We start from the raw sequence: 2,543 nt of genomic DNA, 5'->3' as shown, positions 1-2,543 counted from the left end.
GGTGGATATAGCTCACTAACAGCCTCATGTCAATGACCTATCCGCGTCATCATTTACCCAGAATGCTTTGCGTGTAAATAAAATGGCCCCGTCCATGTAATATATTTTTAAACTTTTAGTTTAAAAATTATAAAAACTGAACATCCTACAGTATTTTTTACAGTCTTTATTTTACAGTTAAAGTATATGTTTATCAAATAATGTCTAATGTTACAACTAATCGGGGATCCCTTTAACATTCAAGGAGCCAGAGAAAAGATATGATATGTGTTTTCATGCAGCACTGCATTAAAAACAGATCTGTTTTTTTCATGAACACAGTTCATCTATGACTATACTATCAATGCAGAAAAATATGTACTGGTACAGGTTTTAGATCAAATGCTCCCATCCAGGTGCCTTTTTCAGGGAAGTCTCATGGCCCTGTCCCAACTTTTTTTGAGATGTGCTGCTGACATAAACTTCAAAATAAATTTTTTTAATTGGTAAGATTTCTTAGTTAAACTTTTGATATGTTTACTATAATTCATTGTGAAATAAATCAGTGCATTTGGTATTTGTATACATTTTACACATCTCTACTTTCTTTTACACTTGAGGTTGTAATAATTGCATTTATCTTTCTCACATCATCATTTTTAATTCCTGTATTTGCCTCCTCCTCTGCTTCAGTCGAATTTTGCCATGGGCCGCTTCCCGAGCACTTGTCGGACCTGCTACATGCTGGACTTCGGTTTAGCTCGTCAGTTCACCAACTCCTGTCAGGAAGTTCGACCTGTAAGAAGCATCTGCTCCTTCTGTGTTATGCTAAATTTGTTGCTCTGGCTTCTGAGTTTTATTTATAAAGCACATTAAAGCATTTAGTGTCACTGTTATTGTTAAAACATTTACACAATCCCTTAGCGCTACCTTGAGTTTTCAGCTAAAATTGGTTTATGGGTTCAAATTAAATGAACCACAAGCAGATGAATTTTAATTTTGGCCTTGTAAAGGAGATCAAAAGAGTAAACTTTAAGTTTGGCACCAGCATAAAAAACTAAATGTGTTTTAGCCAAATGACCTATGAACCACAAGGCAGGATTGGATGAACTTGACTTCATCAGGATGAGAAATTAAACCGTTTTGGTGGAATGGCTTTTGGTTGTTTTAAATTGTTTCAAACATTCTGGATGAGAAACGTTCCTACAGGGAACGCTTCACCTTTTAATTCTGAATATGTACTCATGCATTTACTGTTAAAAAGGATTTTTTTTTTTGACATTTGGTTTGTACTTTGTATTAATTTAGGAACTTAAAATTTGCTAAACATTTAGAGTAGGTGAAACTATTATTTCTGAATTTGAATATGGTCATTTTTATTTTGTTTATTTTCATGTTTTTTTAAACTTTCAAAAATTCCTGCAGACTTGATTTGGATCTAATACTTAATGGACTGAATTTCACATTTATTTGTAATTAATAGCTGTATCTGTCTTTGTCAGCCGCGTCCAGTTGCAGGGTTCAGGGGAACGGTTCGATACGCATCAGTCAACGCTCACAAGAATAAGGTCCGTATCCACCCAAGACAAGTTTACAGCCAGCAACCACATCTTTACCTGACACAACGTCTGTGTCATTTTGCAGGAGATGGGTCGTCATGATGACCTGTGGTCTCTTTTCTACATGCTGGTGGAGTTTCTGGTCGGTCAGCTGCCATGGAGGAAAATCAAAGACAAAGTGAGGGCAAACAGATGAAACGGTTCTCCTGCGGCAGCCGGAAGCAACAGAAGACAAAACCAGTTTTATTTGTTTGATTCCAGGAACACGTGGGGAAGCTGAAGGAGACGTACGACCACCGTCTGATGCTCAAACACCTGCCGGCAGAGTTCGCTGTGTTCTTGGAGCACATTTCCAGCCTCGACTACTACACCAAGCCTGACTACCAGGTGACTCATCAGCTTAAAGTCAAACGTAAAGATTGTCATTTATTTCCACACACAGCCAAAAGGCAAAGGCAGTGATGTCTTCTTGCCTTTGCCGGTGTCTATGTGGTCGTGTGTTTGTTAGCAAAGTAATTCATGAAAGACTGTAAGGATTTTAATGAAATTCTCAATTAGCTTGCTCAATATATGGATTCATCCCAGTAGAGGATGGCTGCCACAGCTAGGCAAATTCTAAAACACGATAATGGCTCAGCCAGTTTTACAAATATTGAGCTAAAATTCGATGGGGTAGAATAATTCACAACACATACTTTAAGCTGGGCATCTTGCACTGTTCATTACATTATTTTTGTAGTTTGATGAAAATGACTACAACTTTAAGTGTGAAAATTTCCATCAGGACAGATTGTGGGTGATATGATTTGCGTCACAAAATACTTGTTCTTTAATGGTAATAGAATAATACATCAACAGTTTCAGAGATTTGGGGGCTAAAAAAACAAAGACAGTTTGCAGAACATGGCTTTAAATCTGCAGTAGATAACATTTATAAAAATATACAGTGGGTAAAATAAGTATTGAACATGTCACCATTTTTCTCAGTAAATATATTACTAGAGG

General features: G+C 36.8%; 1 protein-coding gene across 3 annotated transcripts in view; it reads left to right on the top strand.

The window, feature by feature from the left end:
• Nucleotides 1-2,543, top strand: part of ttbk2a (tau tubulin kinase 2a) — a 47,783-nt gene that overhangs the window by 29,164 nt on the left and 16,076 nt on the right. For all 3 annotated transcript variants that reach the window (XM_014016514.1, XM_014016516.1, XM_014016515.1), the window contains exons 6-9: nucleotides 673-777; nucleotides 1,482-1,547; nucleotides 1,624-1,716; nucleotides 1,800-1,925. In XM_014016514.1, coding sequence (XP_013871968.1) covers nucleotides 673-777; nucleotides 1,482-1,547; nucleotides 1,624-1,716; nucleotides 1,800-1,925 — 390 coding nt within the window. The remainder of the gene's footprint in view (nucleotides 1-672; nucleotides 778-1,481; nucleotides 1,548-1,623; nucleotides 1,717-1,799; nucleotides 1,926-2,543) is intronic.

The sequence above is a fragment of the Austrofundulus limnaeus genome, unplaced genomic scaffold (genome assembly GCF_001266775.1).
Source record: "Austrofundulus limnaeus strain Quisiro unplaced genomic scaffold, Austrofundulus_limnaeus-1.0 Scaffold147, whole genome shotgun sequence".
Lineage (NCBI taxonomy): Eukaryota > Metazoa > Chordata > Actinopteri > Cyprinodontiformes > Rivulidae > Austrofundulus > Austrofundulus limnaeus.
This window is presented reverse-complemented; position numbering and strand designations above follow the sequence as displayed.